Source organism: Vidua macroura, chromosome 18 (assembly GCF_024509145.1).
Source record: "Vidua macroura isolate BioBank_ID:100142 chromosome 18, ASM2450914v1, whole genome shotgun sequence".
NCBI lineage: Eukaryota > Metazoa > Chordata > Aves > Passeriformes > Viduidae > Vidua > Vidua macroura.
The window spans coordinates 1,108,918-1,132,582 of record NC_071588.1 but is presented as its reverse complement, the minus strand read 5'-3'; the positions used below and the strand labels follow the sequence as shown (position 1 = coordinate 1,132,582).

At 44.5% G+C, this 23,665-nt stretch overlaps 1 protein-coding gene across 1 annotated transcript; it reads right to left on the bottom strand.

The window, feature by feature from the left end:
* Nucleotides 1-390: 390 nt before the first annotated feature.
* On the bottom strand, nucleotides 391-23,465 carry SLC15A4 (solute carrier family 15 member 4). Its single transcript, XM_053994154.1, has 8 exons — nucleotides 22,884-23,465; nucleotides 16,216-16,511; nucleotides 15,265-15,433; nucleotides 14,605-14,682; nucleotides 13,472-13,640; nucleotides 9,981-10,136; nucleotides 4,094-4,252; nucleotides 391-1,684 (listed from the first exon to the last, which is right to left on the bottom strand). Exons 1-8 carry the CDS (start codon nucleotides 23,451-23,453, stop codon nucleotides 1,536-1,538), a joined length of 1,746 nt encoding a protein of 581 aa, XP_053850129.1. The 5' UTR covers nucleotides 23,454-23,465; the 3' UTR covers nucleotides 391-1,535.
* Between the last annotated feature and the right edge of the window lie 200 nt (nucleotides 23,466-23,665).

The window sequence follows — 23,665 nt, the reverse complement described above, 5'->3', positions numbered from 1 at the left end:
CCCCAGGTTGGTTCTTTTTTGGGAACAGCGGCCAAAAAAAAGGGAAAAAATATTTGGTCCCTGTTCTGTCTCTTATGCAGCTTCCACTCTGCTAATATTATGCTGTTTTAGTTGGTTATAAATGGGATATTCCAGAAACACAGCATATGGAGCTTCTAAAACAGAGTTAGAAAAGGAAATTAGTTTTTCCTCATAGAGACATTATTTTTCAGTCATTCCAGTTTTAAATCATACTAAGGAATGCAAGAGCTGAAGCATTTTTGCTGATTTATCTGGGCAAGGATAGGACACTGCTGTTGTGTCTGACAGAATTAATGGGGTGCCTGTGGACATTCAGAAATCCAACACCATTCCACTGTGTCTTCAGGAAATAAAGGCTGAAGAACAAAGTAGTTGTAGTAGAATTTTATTCACCTAGAAACAAAGGGTCAAAAGTCACAGCATGGAGGTTCCTTTTATTTTGTAAACTCATTAAAAAGATGTCCATGTACAAAATAAGGACATTTTAAACAACAGAACTGCAGACAAAGGAAACTATAAAAATTCAACACATTAATAAAAAGGTTTTATTTTCTTTCTGCATAATTCCTTGCACCTTCCATAGCAGTCTGCACACACTCTGAAGTACAGTTGTTAGAATCATTAAAATTCAAGAGGCTGAACATAAAGCCATTTGCTCTGCTGGAGGAATGTGTTGCTGAAAGATCCAAACCCTGGAGCACGTTAACTAAAAGTAAGACAAGACTGAAGGACCTGGCTAAAGGCTGCTAAATGGTTACTGTGCATTGATCTGCTCAGAATTCCAGCTCGCTTTGCTTCCTGCAAATATTTGGAATAGTCCTTAGGGGAGTAACAGTGTTAGACTGAACAGGGCCTTGTCCAAAGGTGGGTGTTGTCCTAACACATCTAATGCAGGCTCAAAAACAAAGACATTGCTGCAGTCAAACAGCTTCAATCCCAACAAGTGTTAATTGTGCACCAATCTGCAGCAGCTGATCAGCTCCTGGGGTTTAGGATTCAGTCCTGGATACTCCTGACTGCAAGTCTGGACTGAAATCCTTGATGCACTGTCAGTAACAGGTCAATTACAAAATTTAAGCTGTGCTAATTTGTAATTCAATTTGCTCCTGTTTCTCACCCCAAAATGACTCCCAGCACTGCTTGAGGCTCCTGTCAAAGGTCTCTGTGCTGTGTCCTCAGGGGAGGCTTGGCCTGCCGAGTGTTTCTGTGGATCCACGTTCAGTTTGGGTCAGAAGAGCCCCTGGGAGTCCCTGCACTCCCCTCGCAGGAGTCCCAGCCTCGGGGGCTCAGTAAACATCTCCCCACGAGCAAAGAGCAGCTGGAATGCCTGCAGCGCATTCCCGTCAGGGCTCGCTGTCCTCTGCCAGGACCTGGTGCAAGAAGCAGCCCCTGCCATAAGGCACTTACCACTCGCACAGGGCAGGGCTGCAGAGTCCCCGGGCAGGCAGGAGAGCTCCTGGCTGGGCACTGCCCCTTCCCTGGGTGCTGCTGGCACAGGCTGCCCGTGCCAGGGCTCACGGCCTCCCGTTGGCAGCCGCTTCGCTCGCCTTCGACTTGTGGTGCTCGTACTTCACAGAGACTATCAGGAAAAGCAGCAGGGTGGCTCCTTGGATAGCAGCCAGCAGGAAGAAGTAATAGTTCAGTTGGCAGCCATTAATATTACCTAGAAAGAATTGGAGAGGAAGAAAGCATTAACTAAGATGATACAAACAAAAACGTGAATCTGGTCAAGTTTAAGTGGTGAACTTTCCTGCAGAGCCAAACCAAAGCACAGCTCATTTTTAATTACCCACAGCAAAGGCTGGCACTGCTGAGGAAGATGTGCACAGCATAAGGAATGTTTTCTTCTTTTCTCCAATGCCTTAGATCAAATCAACAGAAAAAAAAAAAAAAATCCCAAAAAATGAATGCTGTAAAGGAAGTAGTTGGCAACTCCACAGATATAAAAAAAGCCATTACTGCAATTATTTCCCAGCCTTTTTTGGCAACAAAGTTTAGAGTTCATGAAAACATAGGTGACTTCTTTGTGGTTCAGTTCACCTTTGATGCTCCCTCAAAGTTGTCACAAATTACTGCTTTGGACATTGAACAATGTTAAATGAAGAAAGCTCATTGCTAGAACATCATTCCTCTGTTAGGAAGCATGCCCAACTCCTGCTGGATTTCCAAGAACAATATATTGTGGCTCATTTCCAGCACAGCACAGCCAACTGGACCATTACAATTATCAGATGTGTTGCAGAGACTCAAATAGTGACGTGTACATGGACCCTAACCAGCTGTTCCTGCAGCAAGCCTATAAACGTTCAGATTAAATTACTTTAATTACTGAAACTTAAGATTCAATTAAATGAACTTATCATAAAATGCAATAAAATTAAACGGAGCCTTTCCTTGACATTTAAAATACAATATAGATGTGAATCTCCATTTCAAGAGCAGATGTGTTTAAAGAGTAGTAATTATCCTTTATGAGATGGGATATTAAACCCATGAAATCTTAGTTTTGGTGGGAGAAACGAGTCAATTCAATGGCAGCAACCACGCCTGAAGTGCTGGCAGAGAGGGAACTTCCTCAGGAGATTCTGGAGGCAGGCAGTCATCCCCAGTGATGTCATGAGTAGGCAGAAATAGAAATTTAGGGCACGTGCTTACAGCCATTATACAGCACCTCACGAAGAAGCCCCCAGTCATTCCCTGATCGACTCCTTGCAATTCCTACCCTGGAAAGGCCAGGTGAAGTTCAGAAGCAGCCCTGGCAACTTTCAGTGATGCTGCCCCGCTGGAAGTGGAGTCACAGAGTTCCTCAGGGTTACAGCAGGGCTGCTGTGGATGCTGCAGCTGCAATCCCCCCAGGCACAGCTGCCAGGTGTGTCCCTGCTGGGGAAAGGCACCAACACCTGGTGCTGACGGTGCCCACGGCCGCTGAGCTGAGCAGCCTCTTCACAGAGCTGGCCAATGGCTCCTGAAAGGCAGCCCCTTCCAGTGCTGGCCACCTCTGGGTGCATTTAGCACAGCCAAATATTTCCCAGGGAGAAGATCTGGCAGTGTCTTCTCAGCAGCTGCTTCAGAGAACAAGGGCAAGGGGCTGAAGAAGCACCGTCATTATTTGTGTGGAATTCTCATTCCCTGCTGAGCTCTTGTCAGCTGAATGACCTCTGTTCCTTTTCCAGTTTTGGAATTGACTGGGGAAAAGAAGAGATGGAATGAAATATTCCTTTGGGGAGGACACTTCCATAAGGTTCAGGCTGCTTTTTGTTTTCCTCTGCAGCTTTTAAAGAACAACTTATAAGCCACAGATGCCAACTTGTGGCACATGGAGGAATCAGACACCACTGCTTTTTGGTAGATGCAAATCCAGCTGAAATGCAAATTCTCTTGGACCAAACTGAAAGTTTAGGCTGCAATTTTAAGCCATGTACACACAGCAGGCCTAGCAGACGTTTTAAGAACTGTTCATACTCCTCCTGGTTGAACTAATTAGCCCACTGAGGATGGGAGGGTTTTCTGAAATTCCCAAGGTGCCACCTACTGGTGCCAGTAATTATTTTTAACCTCCACTGGCAACTCAAAGCAGGTGATTTGTTGAACTTTAGGAGTATAAATAGCTAGCAGACACAAGTGCAGAATTAACTCATGGTAATTTCAATGAAGTCACTTGAAATGAGGAAGCTGAATAATCACTTGCAGAGAAATGGGTACATTTTACGTCCCATAACCACAGAAAGCAATTTCAGTACTTTATACCAAATATATTCTTCTGCTGCATGTAATTTAAATATTTTTTACTGAAATGAAAATATTTGTAATTTCTAGAGATGAAATGCAGCAACAGCTGAGCAAGTAACTGAAGCTCTACAGAGGTGTTCCTCATGCTTTCATGAGGGCAGTGAATTATTTTGCACAGTCACATTATTTCATACTTAGATGCAAAATGAAACTATAACAAAGCAGTAGACAAATTATTATTTTGAAAATAGTAACTGTGTTAAAACTCAACAGTGCCATGTGCTTGATGCTTAACTGAAACTTCTACTTTCCAGAGCATGAGCACACTGAAAACCACACTTACCAAAATCTGTGTGATTACTCATCCAGCCAATTTCTTTAATAGACACCAGTGCCAGCAATCCAGAGCCAACAAACGAGCCAATCCCCGAAAAGAAGAAGAACAGCCCCATAATTGCACTCTGCATGGATTTGGGAGCAGCTGAATATGCAAATTCTAGACCTGTATTACAAGATGAAAAAATGCTATTAGAATATGTAAGAAATAACAGTAGATTGATCTAGAAGTGTTCTAGAAGCCACAGGTATGCAGTGAATCCCGAGCAGTTCCAGGTCCTTTTAATTGCTTTATGAATCCTCTTAAAGGTCATCAATGTATCAACCCAATGTTGAGACACAGACTTTGATCTTATTTATATTCCATGTGTAAAATCAAGAAATCTTCTGAACCAACATATTCATTTTTTTTGTCTAAAATTATCCTCAAAGAAATGCATTAAACTAGCTCAAACCTGGCAATTCCACGTTTCCCATCTCCTGTTCCCTGGCTGCTGGGCAGTACATGCAGGACAAGGAAAAAAGTCACTCTTGCATTAGCCATGAACATTTATTTCTCACAGCCTCAGTGTCTGTCTCTGAATGTGCAGACAGAGAAATTAACTGGAGCTGGAACGGCAGTAATTAATTTAATTTACTTTTGATCTAGAATTCTCTGAGTTCTTTTTAAGATTTCTAGATATAGGGCTCGAATTTTCAGCTGTCTTTACTCAAATGTCAACCAATAAACCCAAGAAAAACATTACCAGTGACCATCCATCTGCAAATCTGTGCTACTGAATTTGTGTACTGAGAGCACACACTGGGTTAGGCTCTGCCACACAAAGATTAATGCCCATGATTAACTCTCCTTTTTAGAATAATACTCCTGTCAAAAATCAAATGGGATTATTCACAAGAGACAATCAAATACATTCCTTGCAGAGCTTTTTCTGACAGGTGAAATGCTTGTTTCAAAACAGTCTGCTCATGCTGGGAACTAATGCTACCTCATCTGACATTTTTCTTTGCAAGGAGAGCATTACAGACCTGAAATTGCATAACTCTTATGTCTGGCATAATAAAGGCATGCTTTATTTACTGCACCACTGCTGTCTGACTACTCCAGGCAGGCTTTGATAGAAATCCAGTGGCATTTCTTGTCAAGAAAAGGGTGAACACTTGAAGGTGGACAGGCCAGCCTGGCTGCTGCGAGGGAGGAGCTTTGGTTTTGGGAAGAAGCAGAGCTGGGTGCTCTCAGTGCTCCAACAGCAGCCTCCTGGCACCTGAGCCGTGGCTGTGGCCACCACCCTGCTGCTCCTTCCCTCTGCAAACGGGCCAGAGCGGGCTGGGATGGGCTGGGATGATGGGATGGGATAATGGGATGGGCTGGGATAATGGAATGGGATGGGGTGGGATAGGATGGGATGGGATAATGGGATGGGATGGGATAATGGGATGGGCTGGGATGATGGGATGGGATAATGGGATGGGCTGGGATGGGATAGGATGGGATGGGATAATGGGATGGGCTGGGCTGGGATAGGATGGGATAATGGGATAGGATGGGATAGGATGGGATGGGATAATGGGATAGGATGGGAAAATGGGATGGGCTGGGATGATGGGATGGGATAATGGGATGGGCTGGGCTGGGCTGGGATAGGATGGGCTGGGATAATGGGATGGGATAATAGGATGGGATAGGATGGGATGGGATAATGGGATGGAATAATGGGATGGGATGGGAGGCCAGCAGGAACTCAGCTGTGGGGCTTCCCTAAACTCAAACCACAGCCAGAGAACGGGACAGGCACAGACACAGCTGCCAACGGGCAGGGCAGGGGGCAGGATGGTGTTTGTTTCCAGAATGAACAGTGCCTTTGTTTCCTAGGCTCTGCCACAACAGAACAATTCTGATTTTCCGAGGAGTATTTACCTGCCCAACTGCACTTTAAGAAAAAACAAGCAGACTACTCTGAGCACACAGCAGCTTGTTTGTGACTTCTGGTTACGTTCTCAGAGCTGCCACAGGTCTCCTGAGCCTCAGCCACACCTTGGTCACCAGGCTTTGAATGTTTTGTACAAGTCAAGCTCAGGTGTAGCACGCGAAAGGACTGTTTCTTTTCTTGTTCATTTTACAGATACACTGATCTGACTGTTCCAGCTGGAAAAAGACATTAAGACTCAGAACAAAAAGCAAAATGAGTGTAACCCTGCACTTTTTGCAACAAAATAAGGTGCATTTCTAAATTTGAATGACTTTTGCAGCAACACTAATATTTAATCTGGCATAAAGAATACAAAATCTTTTCTTTGCCTTCAGAGCTCCTTTGGCTGCTGGCAGCCATTGATAATGATTTCATGCTCCTGCAAACAAGCACTTCTGAAATTAAAGCCCCTCGCTGGTGTTGTCATGTGAGATTACAATTCCCAGTTAGACAAGGGTGCTTTAGGAGGATTGACAGAACAATACAAAAGATTAACGCAATGTGTGTCATCTTTTTAAAGGTACCTCAAGTGTAACTAATGTGGCTTAATAAGAATATGCTTAGCTTTACAGTAAACAGAAAAACAGAGGTATGTTTCAGCTCTTGGGCTATTTAGTCCCTTTTTGCTCACAACAAACACTTTTTCCAAAGCACTATGGTTTTGGAAACAGTAACACTTTGCTTATTTTAAGCCTGAATTTCATAGCACAGTAGATGCCTTTATCAAGTTTAATATTGAATTGGTAAAGTAAACTCAGAGTCTTGAGAGGCCTTCTTAATAATATTATGTTCAGATAATAATCAGAAGGCTGGAAGGAGCCTTTGTAAAAAAAAATCCAATGAAAGTGCACTACACAGAGTAATTAAGCTCTGCATAGAATTTCTGGTACATTTTTTTTCAAACACTGACCAAGAGTTTTTGAAGTCATAATGCTGTTGGTACAGACCCAGCAGTGCAGAACAGCAGAATATTCACATAAGGAGCAGAATATTCACATAAGAATTGTGCAAGCCTTAAAGACTTCTCACAAAGAACTCCACTAAAGTCCTCTCAGCTTGGAGTTCAGCAAACAGAAAGTGCTTCAAGACCTTTCCACAGCCTGCAGACAGGTTTGCTATTTTTTTTTTCCTTGCAAACACCTATAAACTATTAATAGTACCTGATAGAGAAACAAGATTGTGTAAGAGGGAAGAAATTGGTTTAATTTTCCATGAACACTTGTGTTTCTGATAAGTCATCTGTTTATCTGAGTTAGGATTTAAGTGGCACTGTCACTGAACTGACTACAAGTAATTCATTTTATTCTTTGGATAAAATGTTAAATACAGCCTTAGTTTTAGTAACTAACTAAATCAGGCAAGATTTTATCTTCAGATTTTTGTGTGCTAGCATTGGTGACAGGCACCATACACACATAATGAAATGGACAGCAAATGAGTAGACAGAAAGAACAACAAACCCCACTGTTATTCTCCTTGCCAAGCAATGCAAGCACCTTATTTTATTTCCTAACAAGTGTGATGACAGCAGCACACGAGTAACCAGAAACCTGCTGGAGCAGAAGTTCTCTGTTCCACTAAGAGGGGAACAAATGGGCCATGTGACAGCTGGGGCCAGGGCCAGCAAGATCTCCCAGAAGCAGAGATCTCCCTTCAGCCTGCTGTGATTGCCCAGGAATGGAAGTGACCTCCCCCAGGGGAAGTGAAACAGGAGCTGTGCCACGAGCAACCCAAGGAGGAGAGCTGTGGGTATGGCCACTTTGAGTGGGTGAGCCTCAGGGTTCAGCATGTGCAAACAGAATTTCAGCACTCTAACAGTGACTGTAGTCAAGCAGAAATGCAGTGAGTTGTAAAGGGAGTTTTCCACGAGGCACGGGAGGAGTTTTGATGGATTGCAGCAGGGAGCTCCACAATCCTACTGAAGCAGTGCCAAAGAGGCAGCTGGACACCCAGAGGTGTTTCTGGTGTCTCAGAGGTGTTCAGCTGGACACCCAGAGGTGTTTCTGGTGTCTCAGAGGTGTTCAGCTGGACACCCAGAGGTGTTTCTGGTGTCTCAGAGGTGTTCAGCTGGACACCCAGAGGTGTTTCTGGTGTCTCAGAGGTGTTCAGCTGGACACCCAGAGGTGTTTCTGGTGTCTCAGAGGTGTTCAGCTGGACACCCAGAGGTGTTTCTGGTGTCTCAGAGGTGTTCAGCTGGACACCCAGAGGTGTTTCTGGTGTCTCTGAGGTGTTCAGCTGGACACCCAGAGGTGTTGCTGGTGTCTCAGAGATGTTCAGCTGGACACCCAGAGGTGTTTCTGGTGTCTCAGAGATGTTCAGCTGGACACTCAGAGGTGTTTCTGGTGTCTCAGAGGTGTTCAGCTGGACACTCAGAGGTGTTTCTGGTGTGTCTCAGAGGTGTTTCTGGTGTCTCAGAGATGTTCAGCTGGACACCCAGAGGTGTTTCTGGTGTGTTTGAGGTGTTCAGCTGGACACCCAGAGGTGTTTCTGGTGTCTCTGAGGTGTTTCTGGTGTCTCAGAGGTGTTCAGCTGGACACCCAGAGGTGTTTCTGGTGTGTCTGAGGTGTTCAGCTGGACACTCAGAGGTGTTGCTGGTGTCTCAGAGATGTTCAGCTGGACACCCAGAGGTGTTTCTGGTGTCTCAGAGGTGTTTCTGGTGTCTCAGAGGTGTTCAGCTGGACACCCAGAGGTGTTTCTGGTGTCTCAGAGATGTTCAGCTGGACACCCAGAGGTGTTGCTGGTGTCTCAGAGGTGTTCAGATGGACACCCAGAGGTGTTGCTGGTGTCTCAGAGGTGTTCAGATGGACACCCAGAGGTGTTTCTGGTGTCTCAGAGGTGTTCAGCTGGACACCCAGAGGTGTTTCTGGTGTCTCAGAGATGTTCAGCTGGACACCCAGAGGTGTTTCTGCCACTGTAACCATGCCCTGCTCAAACACACGTGTGCAGATCCGTGCTGAGAGATTCCCAGGAGCATTTCAGCTGTGCCTCCCCAGGAAAGGTGAGCTGGCACAGCCACAGGCACCACAGAGAACTGCCTGAGCTTTCCTCCTGCTATGGGCCCTGCACACACAGGAAACACACCAAAAATCTGATTTTATACTCCTGTTCACCCTCTCCTCCCCCTTCACTTTCAGCTTAGAAGTCAGTGTGAGCACACAGCTGTCCAGTGCATCACACAGGGCACTGTTAGGGGATTTAAGATCTCTTGCATTTGTTCAAGACACACAAAATGGGAGCAGAGTTTCAGTTTGATTAGAGTCATGGTGAACTACTGGAACAGCTACTGAAAAACTGATCTAGAAATAGAGTAGATAAAATGATATAAAAATAGCTGCTTCATCATTAACATACACAAAAACTTTTCTTATTTCAAAGTAACATGAATTTAAACTGGTAAGTCTTTCTAAATGTCATTTATTTCTTCCCTTTGCCCCCAGAAAGGTCTTTCCATTTACTAATTGACTTTCTAAACTGTGAGCTCAGTTTATAAGACCAAAAAAAAAAAAAAATCACAAAGTACAAATTGTATTTTCAACACAGAGGAACAGTCAGAGGACACAAAACTGCATTAAAATACAGAAATATAATTAATTATAATAAATAAATAAATAAATAAATAAAATATTGAATGAGTAGATTGTTTTCCATTAGGGCTTGCAAATATCCAGCACTAATTAGATGCCACACAAATATTTTAGTTGTCACTCTGCTTGAAATTCAATTTTGAAAGCACGGTTTTAAATAGCCAGGCTTCAAATGTGTGAGACAATGGTGAGTTCTGCCACTTAAATTGAGCAATGTTGTATGCAAATGTATTGGGGAACATCAGAGCTTACTTGTAATGATTTCAGAAGTATTCATTTTCTAAGATTCCACCGTTTATGACAGATACAAAAGCAGATTTAAGCACACACAGACTCTTACCTGCTATACTTGCAAATATTTCACTGAATCCAATCAGCACATACTGAGGAATCTGCCACCAGATTGGCAAATCTGCAGCATGGTATGTAACATTCCCAATTGTCTGGTTAATTGTTTTAACCTTTACAATTTTCAGTCTGTTGCTTTCCAGAATTCCTGTGTGAAAGGGGAGGGAAAAAAAATTGACCTAAGATGCAAACATTGTTTCTCCATATTAAGAATCAAATTAGGATTCAGCCTTGCATTACAATTAGAAATGATACAATAGGAATATGTATTTATTTCCTGACATAAAGCATTTCAGACTGCTTCTGCTGATGTTATTTCAAGACATACAGTTGTTCTGCCATAGAATTAGTGATTATGTTCTCATTCAGTAGCAATAATTATACAAACACTTAGCCCATTTCTGGATGGATCAGCTCAGAGCTCTCATGGACACTGTGCTGGGGTTTTTTAAAAGACAATCTCATTTTCACAAACTACTACTTTGCACTGTTGAACCATTTCAACTGCCACCGTAGTATTCATAAATTAGAAGTCTTTTTGCTTATGGAAATGGCTACAGCAGTCCTGTAGAGCTATGAAAACCCTCTATGAATATGATTATGACATTTATATGACACTTTTCATCCGAAGAGATCCGAGAGCTCATTAGAGCTTGATTTACAAGCAATACATTGCATAGAAAGTACTTCATATGGGATGAAAAAGAGACAGGATAGTGTAAAATATAAGCATTTTTAGCTTGCTCAGCACAACAGTTTAGAGTAGAAAGTGAATATCAAATAATGCTGTAGGGTTTTGCTGAAGTTGCCCAGATTAAAGGATTGGCTCACAGTTACATAAAATACACAGAGTAGCTACCAGTTAATAAAACTCCCTGCTTCACCCAAAAGAGGCCTCTATAAAGGAGCTCTCATCTCTTATCCTTGGAAATAAGGTGAATTTATTCATCACAATTCAGAGGAGCAGGACGAGCCACTGCTTCCTCCAGTGTGGTTACACTCCCATCGGTGCTGTCACCTCGGGGCTCTTTCTGTCCTGACCTCATCCTGGGACACCAAATGTGTCCCAAAATCCATGTGCAGGCCTTAGATAGGCTGCTTTTGTGGCTATCACAGCACGGACAGGGATTCCATCTGCTTCCCTGCCCTGGAGCCACCCAAAGGGTGCCACGGGCACAGGTCCTGGCTGCTGAACCCCTCTGAGCCACACTGGCAGCACTGCCACAGAGCCCAGCCAGCACCTCTGTGCTAAGGGACACTGCCAAATTTCTCACTAACATTGGGTCTGAGGTACTGGTCTGAATTTATTACTTCCTCATGTCAGGCCAGCCACCACATTTTCTCTGTATTCCTCACTTCTTTTTAGGTGACCCATCTTATTTTTATATATCTTTCTTTATGTATCTTTCTCTTCAGCTACCTCAGTGCCCTGTGAACTATGAAGAGCTGCTGTAATTAAAATGGAACTGGACTTCTTGATGTTTAAATTTTAATAGAGCTGCCAAACACTTTAGAGTGGAACTTAATTAAAGTGTAAACAAAGCAGTACAGTCATCTAAGAGCTCAGACATAATTTCATTTATTTACACTCAACACAGAATTGTTGTGCCTCAAAACATCAAGTGATCTTAATGTGTTTATACTCTTACAAAATAAGCATTGAGCCACCTAGGAGCACAACTACAATATACCAAACTTTGCCATAAATTCATCTTCAAAGTACTTCAGAATCTGGAATCTGTTGATTCTTCCTTTAAGACCCTGATAGACAACTTTCATATTTAATTTTACACTCTTAGGAGTTAAAATAATTTGAACTTCTTGCTATAATGGTTTAAACTCTATAAATGAAGTAGATTTTCCAGTTGAATAACCTTGAACATTGCTGCTCAGAATTCACCACGAGATGCATGAAGCACAGCAGATGCTCATTAAATCTTATCAATTGTATTTTAACAGAGTTTATAAAATATTTTAAATAATCTAACCAATCTAATAGGTAGCTTCAGTAGTGTCCACAACTAATGGCTGTTAGATAAGCAAGTCAAAATGGAACTATGGCACAAACAAATCATTAAGATATTGCCATGACTGCAAATTCTTGACATTTTCATATCTTTAAGATTTTATTCAGGGTCCCTCTCGAAGGCAGCAGTGTATTTTAAGAATGTTAAAATATGGCAGCTATAAATACCACTTAACGAGAAAATAAAAATTGAATCAAACATGTAAACCAACACCTTGCTAGAAATAAACAGTTTCCTAACCCCCAAATTTGTCACAACTGAAGCCCTTAAATTCCTGTTATGATGAAGAGATGTGAAGTTACTCCAAAAGGTTAAACTTTCCAAACAGATTGCAAATAATCACCCAAAGAATTCACCTTTTCAGTTTCTACTGGGGAAGACTTGGGGAGGATCAAACCAACAAAATCATTTGTTACATTTGTAGGTTAATTGAAAAAAGCATCTGAATCTTGAAGGAATTCTGCTGCATGAACCCATTCCCCAACTCAGCTATCACAGCTTGATGTGCTCTTCCCCACTCTGAATAAAGACAGATATTGCTGGTTTTGAATTCCCTCATATGTGAGCCCACAGGTTCTATTTAAAGAGCTGACATTTAAGTGTTTTACATCATCCTCTTCTGCAGCAGCAGTGTCCTAAGAAACATGGAATAAGAGAAACACTTCTATTTTAACTTTAAATGACTTTGCTTGGAGAACTTTCCTTGCCCACAAAGTGACCTTGGCCTAATAATTACCTCTCTCATTGAAAGAAATCTTAATAACCATACAAAGTGTCCCTCTCCCTAAAATATGGGGGATCCCAAGTGCTGCAATGAATTTATTTAATGCTATAATGCTTTATTGGGATGTTCATTGCACTGATGCTGGTGAGGGCTATAGATTCTGTGAAGCATTGCTCAGACATGTTCAGTTCCACATCAGCAGCACTTAACAACTTGAAATCATCTCAAAAGCAGCTGATTTATGGGGCCAGCAGAGTTGCCATCTTTTCCCTTTCATGCTACAGCTGAGCTATTTTACACTACACCAATTTCCAAACATTAAGGAACAGGAAGATAGGGGAGAGAAAACCCAAAGTGGGAGGAAACTCTTGTTCAGCCATAACCTAACTTTATTATTTCAGAGCAGAGGAAAGGACTTTGGGTAAAATTTCAGCTTTTTTATACTTATGAGTCAGAATGTGTGAAGAAACATTTTTAAAGGGTATATGCAAAATCTACTTCAGGCAGGAAAATTGGTCCAATTTTATTGCAAGTGTTCAAAACAGTTTAGTAAATTTTTGGATACAATCCCCTTTATTGAGGAAAATGCATCCATGAAGGCACATTCCAACTATCCCACTAAAAAAGATCTGCATAATGCTGAATTAAATATTCACACAGTTCTTTAAAAAATGCTGTTGCTGTGAGCTGAACAATTCACCAAGTCAGGAGATGTCCAAGTCGTTTTCTTACCTGCAGCAAAGGCAGAGCACATCACAAAGAACATCCCAACTGCAATCCTCTTCAGCGAGGATGGCAGCAAGCCATTCCTCTTCAAAATGGGGTCCACCAGTTTGTCTTTTACAGGGATTAGGATCAGGATAAGCACTGCATCAAACATGGTCAGCCAGGCTGCTGGAAACTGAAAGGGGACATGACTCCAGTTGGCAATTTCATACTTAGGAGTTAATCTTTACTATTATTTTACAAATGAGGTTTTGATTGAACACCTTGATTCAAAATAAACACCACTGCACTGACAGACATTGTGAAAAGTCAAATAAGAGTGTTTAAAAGCTGAAGAACATATTCAGCTATTCAGGTTTTCATTAAGTCCAGCTGCTCATACGTCTGTAAGCTCAGTTTCTCATCTGACAGAATTGAACTTTTTACCTAATTCAGTCATGGAAAGTATTTAATAGCCAAGCTCTGTATTTCTCCTTTAAGCTTAGAACTATCAGAAATATGCCACAGAACAGCAGAAACAGTCTTACTAATGTAAATGCAAAGTTCAATTAAAATCAAGTTACACTTGTCAAATGAATAGAGAGGGTGGTGTAACACATGTAAATCTTGTAAATCCTGTGTTTTACTTCTCTGTACCATTTCTGCAATCACATGATGCCAGCCTTTCTTGAAAAGTATTGATTGAACAGCTTCTTTCAATATGCTGAAGGTAAAGTGATTATTGATTAGGCAGTCTAAGGTAACAAATGTGTCTCAAATTCCAAATGCTAATGTATCACTTAAGGATGGGTATTCATTCCTACTGGGCTTGCAGAAATGCTTCTGTCCTGCTATGGAAACTCAGGGCATGGAGACTGATCAGCTTTCTTCAAAGGTCAGACTTTGGCCACTGAAGGATAAAGAAACTCTTGATGAAAGCAGTAAGTTACCCAAATGCATCCAGAGCAGGTTGGTGTGAACTCTGGACACTTGTTGGTGTGACAAAATCTGGGATGTGCATCGTGCTCCTAAATCCCCAGAGGCTGAGGCCACTGATCCCCAAAGGCACTACCTGAACTTCCTGGAATTTCTGTACAATGCTGACCCAAATTGCATTTCCACTAAAGAAAGGCCCCTTGCACTTGTTTTGCTGTGCTCACCGTATGGATGGAGTTGGTGTCATTGGATATCTCGGGAATTTTCAGATGGAGACTCTGCAATACATATGTTGTCTGCATCTAGCATTAGGAAAGAGGAGTTGAGATTACTTGGACAAGGAGTGCTGAGAGCAAGATATTTTTATAATTTTATAATTTTATAACAATTAACAAAGATTATACCAGAGCTGAAATGCTAACACAGCAAACTGAAAACAATTATGGTCAGAACATTACGAGATTTTTAAACCTTGTAGCTATTTTTACTAAAAACACAAATAATCATTTGTGTGTCTTTGAAAATAATTTCTGCATTGTTTCTTTTGCCCAAAATGCATCTGATATTCTCAATCATCTCCATAAGGCAGAACCTGAAAATTAAAATGAGGTCTAGACCACTTAGATCTATATGAAACAGCTGCAAGATGAAACACAGCACAGTATTTAAAATATGTGAATTTGTACAACTGCAAGTCTTAACTACAATTGTAATGATTTTTTTTTTTCCTCTTATTAGGTCAAAATATTATTTGAGATCATTCCTTAGTAGTCATTTTTCATCTCTCAGCTTCAAGGTAAGTTTCCTATTTATGAGAGAACACCCCAAAAATGTTAAATTAGAAATTATGTAAAATATAACTGTAACCATTTGGAACTACTCACTTGAAAATACACTGTCCAGTAAGGTATTAAAGCCAGAAAGACAGGGATAATCTTGACAAGAGCTTTTACATCCTCTACCTTATCTTCTCTGAAGGGCCCCCCCCGAGACAGCTTGGCCATCTCGAAGAGGCTTTGCTTGCGAGGCGGGTGCAGCACTCCCTGGCCTTCACTTTGGAAAAGGATTTGAGATGTTTAGTTAAACACAACTGGCAAGCTTGTCTTCCTTATAAAAAGCTAATGCATTTCCAAAATGAGTAATTCATGTAAGTTACAGCAACGCAGCCAGGCCAGAATGGATCCCCAGCAGGTGGAAACACGAGAGGAAACCTTCTGCTGTGGAGTTTCCTTATTTCCCATCCTCCCTACACAGCCCAGCCCTAAATAACTGGCAGAACTTAGAGCAACCTGCATTTTGAGATATTGCTTGCTAAGTCACTGAACTGTTTGGCAATCTGAACACGAAACCCCACTGCAGAGCAGGCACCTGACATCTCTTAGCACTGATTCAACTCAACCACCAGTATTCCATGGGCAGCTCTTGAGAGCGGAAAAATTTTGGCTCCCCATCAAGCTACTTACAGCATTAAATGCAGATGACAGTGCTTTTCAAATCTGAAGGCATCCACAAACACATCTGCCAGAGAAGAAAGTTAACTAATGCTGAGAGCAGCACAGTCAGGTTACGTGACACCCTCAGGAACTCTGAGCTGAGCACACAGAGCTCAGCTGACACCATCATCTGGCTGCAGGGAGACCCAGTGATCTCACTGTGCCTCTTCCATCCCTCAGCTCCCAGAAAGCATCTCCAGGACTCCAGTTTTCCAGCTCTCAGAGCAAACCTGCTCCCTCTCCTGCAGGCTCTGCTGGGAGTTCCTACAGCCAGTCTGAGCTAAGGAGTCCCAGTCCCAGGCTGACTCTGAGTGGAGCCACACAGAAGAGCTCATCACAAACCTGTTTGCTGAGTGTTCCCCGTGGGTCTTCTTGGAGCAACAGGAGTATGTGAGAATTTTGAACATGTCTGTGAAGGCACTACCATCAGGAGGTTTGGTGATGAAGAAGCTCTGCCCACATAAGAAGACCATGAAGGAAATCCCGATGCAGACTGTTGGGATGCTGTACCCGATCACAAAGCTCACGTTCTGCTGGATGTATGCAATGCCTCCCAGAGAGAGGATAGCTCCCAAATTAATGCTCCAATAAAACCAATTAAAAAATCTTCTTGTGGCTTCTGGACCCCGGTCTTTGACCTGGAGAAGATTAAAAGCAAGCCCTTCAGTTTCTGAAGGAAATAAGGCTAAACAGAATTAGAATCTTTGAATTAGAATTCAAACAAGTTCAATACACTGAAGAGCTCAGGTTTCATTTAAGAGTCCCACTGAAATGATTTAAGTGTTTTGGGCTTCACATGGTATTTGATGAAATGACACCTCAGTGAGAGCTGCACCATTATGTCAGTAACCTTCTAGAAGCTCAGCACAGGGATAAAAAAGCCACACTACTGAGAGAGACAGCTTGCCCACAGAGGCCATTATTATTTCTACTGCACTGACTCTCACTGGGTCATTTGTCATTTCTCTACAAAAAAAAAGCTCCCTCAAATTAACATCCCATAGTCCACAGGAGTTTAAGTAACTATTTTTTAGTAACAAAAAGTTAAGCTACCTAAAACTTCATGTATTGCCACAACTGCTTCTTCTAACTTTATTTACATAACAGTTCACACTATTCCATTTTCTAAGCCTCAGATGAATACTTGGTACTTAAACGACAAATTTAATTTTTAACACAGCCTTAATGCCTCTCATCAGAACACAAAGTGAGCACTTATCCTTCTGACCTTTAAAAAAAATTCATTAAATTTGGGTTGCCTGAGGATCAGAAGGCCCCAGTAAATATTTATCCCTGTAAGTCAGTGCTGTTCATAGTGTTATTTTTTCTGCTTGAAGCTCTCAGTGTCTCTCCAGTGAAAGTAAAGACATCCTGGTTTATAGAACCATCCTGTACAGTTTTCACCATCCCTCTTTATTATTGCCTAGCCTAAGTTACTCCACATTTTGTAATTCAGTCCCAGGAATCCAGCATCACTCGTAAGAGGTGATGTAAGGGAAATGGTGCAAATTAAAATTTGAAATACATTAAAAAGATCGAGTAGTCTGTAGAAGAATCCATAATACTGTATTTGTCAGTGGTTGTTGACTGAAAGGCCATTAACAGTGACTAGCAAGTCAGTGCCATGCTGCCAGCCTGGCTGAGTCAGTTATTTTTCATTTGCAACTGCAAATTTCCCCTCCTCATTTGCCAGATCTTCAAAAGACCCATATTTAGTTTGCAATATGAAAAGCAAGCTGTGTCTTAAAATGAGATTTTAACACTGTCAGTTCTGATTAGCAGCTTCAGGTTTCCCAGTGGTGCACAAGCCCATCTGTACCATTCAGCCAAGCCCCACAAAGGAAATCCTGAATATCTATTCCTGAGCACAGCTAACAGCATTGCCAGGCACTCGGGTGCATCTGTTAGAATGTCCAATTCAGTCCTGGAGACTAAACCCAAGAAATTCTCCCTCTCCAGCTCCAACTTGGTACTCGGTTCCTAACTTTCATCAACTGCAGCAGTGGATCAATCCAGGAATTCCTTCTAAAGCCCAATGAGCAGCAGGATATTAGCAAATAATTACATGGAACACAGTGCTCCGACTTGTGTAAGTGTTAGCAATCTCTTTGATGAAGTTTCCGTTTCTTCATCACAAAGTCTCAGTTCTCTTATTTCTGCAAGGCAGATGACTTCTCATCCTCCCTCTTGCACATGACCTTGCTGACATCTCTACAAAGGAAAGCTGGGAGAAGAAAGCAAACTTTGAAGCAGGTAAGAACAGGGAAGCACACCATGAGGCTTCTGACAAGCATTATCCCAGCCTCCAACCATTAGCTCCTGAGAAACTTCCTGAACCAAGCATGGCTTCTCTCTGCTTAATCAATGCAGCAGCTCTCCTCTCCATGAGCTTGTGTAACCTGCCTCTGAACCCAGGTCAGCTTTCAGAATCCACAACATCCTGTGCCAAAGAGCTCCACAGGTAATGACACAGCAGGAAGGACTACCTCCACTGACCTGCTTTGAACCCGCCCCGTCCGAGCCTCACTCCTTCCATCCCTGCTCCAGAAACAGCACAGACAGCCCAGCTCCATCCCATTCCTGCTCCAGGGGAGAGCTGAGCTCCATCCCATTCCTGCTCCAGGAACAGCCCAGCTCCATCCCATTCCTGCTCCAGAAACAGCACAGACAGCCCAGCTCCATCCATTCCTGCTCCAGGGACAGCCCAGCTCCATCCCATTCCTGCTCCAGGGACAGCCCAGCTCCATCCCATTCCTGCTCCAGGGGAGAGCTGAGCTCCATCCCATTCCTGCTCCAGGGACAGCCCAGCTCCATCCCATTCCTGCTCCAGGGACAGCCCAGCTCCATCCCATTTCTGCTCCAGGGACAGCCCAGCTCCATCCCATTCCTGCTCCAGAAACAGCACAGACAGCCCAGCTCCATCCATTCCTGCTCCAGGGACAGCCCAGCTCCATCCCATTCCTGCTCCAGGGGAGAGCTGAGCTCCATCCCATTCCTGCTCCAGGGACAGCCCAGCTCCATCCCATTCCTGCTCCAGGGACAGCCCAGCTCCATCCATTCCTGCTCCAGGGACAGCCCAGCTCCATCCCATTCCTGCTCCAGGGACTGCCCAGCTCCATCCCATTCCTGCTCCAGGGACAGCCCAGCTCCATCCCATTCCTGCTCCAGGGGAGGGCTGAGCTCCATCCCATTCCTGCTCCATCCCATTTCTGCTCCAGGGACAGCCCAGCTCCATCCCATTCCTGCTCCACTGCTGCCTCTCTCCCCTGACCACTGCTGGCACAAACCACTGTCACATCTTCATTTTTGTTGCCTTTCCAGGGGTAGGAAATTTAGACTGATTGGTGATTCCTCACCTGGAAACTACTGACCATGTCCGTGGCCCTTCCTGGAAACTTCCTTCAGCATCTCCAGTGTCCTTTTTGCAACAGAGTGACCAAAAGGAAGGCAGTGCTCAAAGGACAGACACGCCACAGACTTAGAGTGCAAAGAATCCATTTCCTCCTTCTTTATCAAAGCATATATTTGCACTAAAAATCACATCACAGCCACATCTGAAATGCCACTATGGCATTTAACTGTCAAACATTAATAAGTGAATAAAGGTCCCACTGAACTACCTGGTGGGAAATCTTCTCAAAGACAAAGAACGATGAAGATGTCTTGTCAAAACCCCACATGAAAGGAACATGATCATTCAAAAGTTCCTGGCAGTAGCGGTTTTCATTTGTTCCTGCAGTCAACTGACAGTCACAAGTGACAAATGTAACAAACACCCCCAAACTCATGCCAGTCAACTCTGAGAGCAACCCCACAACAGAGCAGGGATGGAACAGAGAGCCCTGTCCTCGTCCTTAGCCTACAGAAGAAGGTTCAATGACAAGAGCTCTGTGCAGTCAAGTTTACAGAATCCTGACCCTCTAACCCACCACTGCAGACAACCACTTATTCTTTGAGATCATCTGAGAGTTCAGTAGCTGAGCTCCACAGTATTACTCAGCTGCTACATCACTTCAAAGTTTTATACTGAAATTCAGCAAGTCCACATATAAAGTCTGTTCCTCTCCCGTCTATCATTACTGGCCTTGTGAATGCCACAACTTGTTTCAAACTTGTTCTCTGCAGAGCCTTCGAGGTCCACAGGCTCATAAGAAGTTTGACAGCAGAAACAACAAAACAAGTTGCAGCCAGGGACCTTCAAATCTTTATACGTGGCTCCCCATCCTTATCCAGAGGCTGGAAAATCTATGCTCCACAAATAAATAAAAGCTGAACATCACTCTAAAGCCATCTTTACAGCAGCAATTTCCAGTAGCAACTGTAAACCAGGAATTTTTGCAGAGCTAGAAGATCTCTGGCAGTTATGGCCTGATAGATTTATTGGCTGTGAAGGCAGTTCAGAGGGCAGCCACAGCGTGGGTGCAACCTGGCCTCTCTAATCGCTGTAACCCTGCAAGAGATCCAGCTATAATTAGAACGATTATGGCTGACACCAGATTAGGAGTCTGCTGCTACTCTGGCTTCAGTGCTGGAGCTGAACCAGCTTTCACAAGCATGACCAACAGTCCTGTTGTCTCCCAGCTGCAGAAAGTCACACGCTGCTCCATGGAACAGGAAGTGACAGCCACCACTCGCACTTGAAAGGGGAACTGGAAAGTGCCAGGTTATGGGATCACATGATTAGAAACACCATTCCGAGAACCATCCCCTCAGATTTAGAGCAGCACCACGGATCGGGCTGCAGCTTCTAGAAAAACACTGATGAACACCGTTGGGAAAGGCTGGTCTGTCCCAGCTTCGCAGGAACTCTTTTTGCTAAGCTGACTGGTGGAAGTTACTCGACCCTAACTCTACTCTAACAGCACTTCTAAAAGCAGGCACTCAACAGAGAGTTAGAAACCACAGAACTTCAGAGAAAAGTTAAGTATTGCAATTCAGTTTCCGATTTTCCACAAAGTGATTCTGCTAAATAAAGAAACCCCTCATTGTACAAGAGCTCTCCACCCAAATTCTATACACACATTAAAGCTGAAAAATTCACATGGTAATTTTTAAGTGTAAATAACATTCTGAAAGGTGATTGTGCCAACTAAAGTACATAATACACAATTCATCCTTTCCTTTGGGGAAAGAGGACAAATCTTAGCAGCACGCATCCAGCCAAACACTTCTGCTATGTGCTCTGGCTTCCCAAGAATGTGGCTCTGGGATAGACTTTATTCTCAGATACACAGATAGGCAGATAGAGATACACTCAGATATAGATATACAGCTATATAGATATATACTCATCTCCCCAGCAGTTTTCTACATTCCTGTGCAGGGAAAAGGCACCCAAGAGGGCCCCAAACTGCACTCCAAGGTAAGTGGCATGCTGTAATATATTTAACAAGAGATAAGCCAGAAAAGGAGAGAAGGGGAAAAATTCAGACCTCGGCAGAGCTCCACTGATTATTATGGCCCAGAAAGGAGTATTTCTTTTGCTTCACCCTACATAAATCACTGTGAATTATCTGCAAACCCAGCCAAAACCTGCTTTCCTTGAAATCCTAGGGGAGAAGCCTTTACAAAATCCAGCTACAAGAGCTACACTTCCATTGGCAATGGCTCTTCTTTTGCTCTGTTCCTGCCATTATTTATCTCCCATATTTAACTTTCATAAAGCGTTCTGGGGATAAGCAGTCAGTTTTGAAGAACACCTTACAAGATAAAGCCATATTAAAGCTATTTCACTTGATGGGCTCAGGCTGGCTTAAGCAGAGCTAATGCACTGGGGACACACAATCCTGGGCTATAATAATGTTTTACATTTATAGACTGCCTTTCACTGGAATTTAGAATACACGAAGTGCCAAAGAATGACAAATGCAAACTGCACAACAGAGAACAGAGGTATGTCTGGCAGTGATTCTGTGGATTCTCCCTCTTTCAAAGAATTCATGGCATTTCTGATACCTGCTCTAACCAGAACTCAGCCGGCAGACACACACGCAACTGGACTTTTCAGTTCAGTTAGAAAAGCTGCTCAGCAGTACCTGAGCATACTGAAATTCTCCGTTTGTAAAGCAGAAATTACATTTCAACATCCACAGGCAGCACACCGCCTTAGCACAGGACTGCAAGAAAAGCACATGTAACAGAGCCTCTCAGTTGCTACTGAGCTGCAAGCTGCCTCTCAAATGCCTCTCAGTTGCTACTGAGCTGCAAGCTGCCTCTCAAATGCCTCTCAGTTGCTACTGAGCTGCAAGCTGCCTCTCAAATGCCTCTCAGTTGCTACTGAGCTGCAAGCTGCCTCTCAAATGCTTTCTGTGCAGCCACTGGGTTCTGCAGTGATGACCCAATAGCACTGCGGGCCCCCCGTAAGGTCATTTGACAGGATGTGTCCTTTTGGAGCAGCCCAGGTGATGTTTACCCCGGTCAGAGCAGCTTCCCCCCGTCATGTGATGCAGCACGAGCCCGCACAGAAATGCCACTCAAGGGCAATGCAGTGCACAAACACCTAAAGCACAAAAACTGTTGGGTCCGCAGCCTTCCTTTATCACAGGATGGAAAAGGCCTCTGACACTGCCTTAGGAGGCCCACGTCATCCTTGTCACAGCTAAAATGTGCACCTTGTACTTCATCTGAGGAGCTCTGAGGTCGAATTAACTGGGTACAAACTCACCAGCGAGGACAATTAACAGTCCACTTAATGGCCATTAAGTATTCAACCCAAGTCCTCAAGACAGTGATGGCTTAGCCAACTCCCATACCACAGCTAAGGCAGGGAAACCAGGAAAGCAAGGGTCATAAGGGATCTGAGACCCCACAGGCACCAAAACGATGCCCAACAGGGCCCAACTTAACAACGTGCATCGCACAGGGAACAGAGCTGGATGATGCGACTCCCTCCAAGGCTGAGCACCGACACAGAGGTCAGCCAGTCGGGCACTGCCCACCCACCAAGGCAAGCCCCTCTGCCACCCCGGGGCTCCCCCGAGCGCTGCAGCAGCTGCCACACAATACCCGACCTGGTCTGCCCCGAACGGGGTGATGTTGGCCTTGACCGAGCCGACGCCCAGCCCGACGAGGACCAGTCCCACGAAGGTGGCGGTGGCGCAGTAGCGGGTGGCTCCCACCTGGGAGCAGGGCGCCAGGGTGGCGTTGGCCGCCGGCGAGGAGCAGTTCTCCACGGGGAACAGGGGGACGTCCCCGCAGAGGCCCTGGCGGGTGTGCGGCGCGGCGATGACGGGGAAGGCCAGCATGCCCAGCAGGTACAGCGCCATGCTCAGCAGGATGGTGCCGAACTTGCCCAGCAGGGCGTCAGCCAGCCAGCCGCCGAACGGCGACACCAGGTAGGTGATGCCCATGAAGAGCAGCAGCGCCTGGCTGGCCTGCGCGCCCTCCCAGCCATAGGGCGGCCCGTTGAGGAACAGCACCAGGTTGGAGGTGATGCCGTAGAAGGCCACTCGCTCCAGCAGCTCGGCCAGCAGCACGGCGGCGCAGGCCAGCCGCCGGCCCTGGAAGGCGCTGCTCGCCGCCCGCCCGCGCTCGCCGCTGCTCAGCAAAGGGCTGCGCTCGCTCGGCTCGGCCTCGTCCATGGCCGCGGCCCCGCCGCGCTCCCGGCCCGCCCGGAGGGACCCGCGCCCGCCGCCGGGCCCGCCCCCCGCGCAGCGGCGCGGCGCTATTGGCCGACGGCGCTGTCACTCCGCCGCCGCCCGGCCCCGCCTCCGGCAGCGGCGCGGCACCATTGGCCGAGGGCGCTGTCACTCCGCCCGTCGCGCCGTCATGCGGCCGAGTGGGGCGCGGCGGG